Here is a 956-nt window from a genome sequence, read left to right on the forward strand (position 1 = left end):
TATATTATTGAACTATGAAGCTAAATATATTAGATTATTGACTAAAAATTAATAGTCAATATAAAATAAAATTACTAGTTCTTGAACTTTTTTGTAAAAAATAATAATCTATTAATATATCGCAATATAAATAAAAAAAAGATTAGGGAGTCATTAAAATTTATTAATTTTTGTCATTAATTGTTAAAAGTGTGAATTGAAGTATGTTATTAAATTATTAGACTAAAAATGATGATCAAAAAGAATAAATTCTAACAATATTTAATATTTTTTTAAATAAAATAGAATAAAAATTTCTCATTTGTTTTCTAAAAATATTTTTATAAAGATGAGAAAGTCTAGAGAATTGACACTTTTATTAAAATTTAGCCAATAGCAAAAAAAAAAAAATAATCCCACATTATTGAATGAAATCTCACATTATTAAAAACATCAATGATAATTAATTAATGGCTAAAAATTACAAAACTCATTAACTTCTTAACACTCCTCTTATAAAGATAATTTGTTATGTGGCGGAGGCTTTGAAGCTAATGTCCCCAAGAGAGAGTAAGTTTACCTGAGGAGAGGCATGAGTGGCGAGGTAGTGACTATAGTCGTTACCAGCAACAGAGACAAGAGCGATGGAGTTGGTGAGATCAGAAGCTATGTAGAGTCCGTCGTGGATGAGTTGCTCCAACAATTGGATCTGCGTGGTCATGTTGGGCCCTGGAGTAGACGTGTCAAATACGCCAGTTCCACCCACTGCAAAGTTCATGCCGTACTTCAGCTGCTGCGCCATTTGCTTCCGAAATCTGTATGGCACAGGTGTTTTCACTCCCAGGTACTTAGCTGCACCGCAACCATGCATGTCCATCACAAAAACACAGTAACACACACAAAATTAAAGATAGGATAAAAATAGGATACATATTATAAAATCAAATAATATATGAATTAAAAATTAATCATTAAAT

General features: G+C 29.7%; 1 protein-coding gene across 1 annotated transcript in view; it reads right to left on the minus strand.

Moving 5' to 3' along the window:
- Positions 1-956, minus strand: part of LOC107648840 (GDSL esterase/lipase At5g03610) — a 12,440-nt gene that overhangs the window by 2,409 nt on the left and 9,075 nt on the right. The window contains exon 3 of the mRNA XM_016352651.2: positions 560-831. Coding sequence (XP_016208137.1) covers positions 560-831 — 272 coding nt within the window. The remainder of the gene's footprint in view (positions 1-559; positions 832-956) is intronic.

The sequence above is a fragment of the Arachis ipaensis genome, chromosome B06, assembly GCF_000816755.2.
Source record: "Arachis ipaensis cultivar K30076 chromosome B06, Araip1.1, whole genome shotgun sequence".
In the NCBI taxonomy this organism is placed as follows: domain Eukaryota; kingdom Viridiplantae; phylum Streptophyta; class Magnoliopsida; order Fabales; family Fabaceae; genus Arachis; species Arachis ipaensis.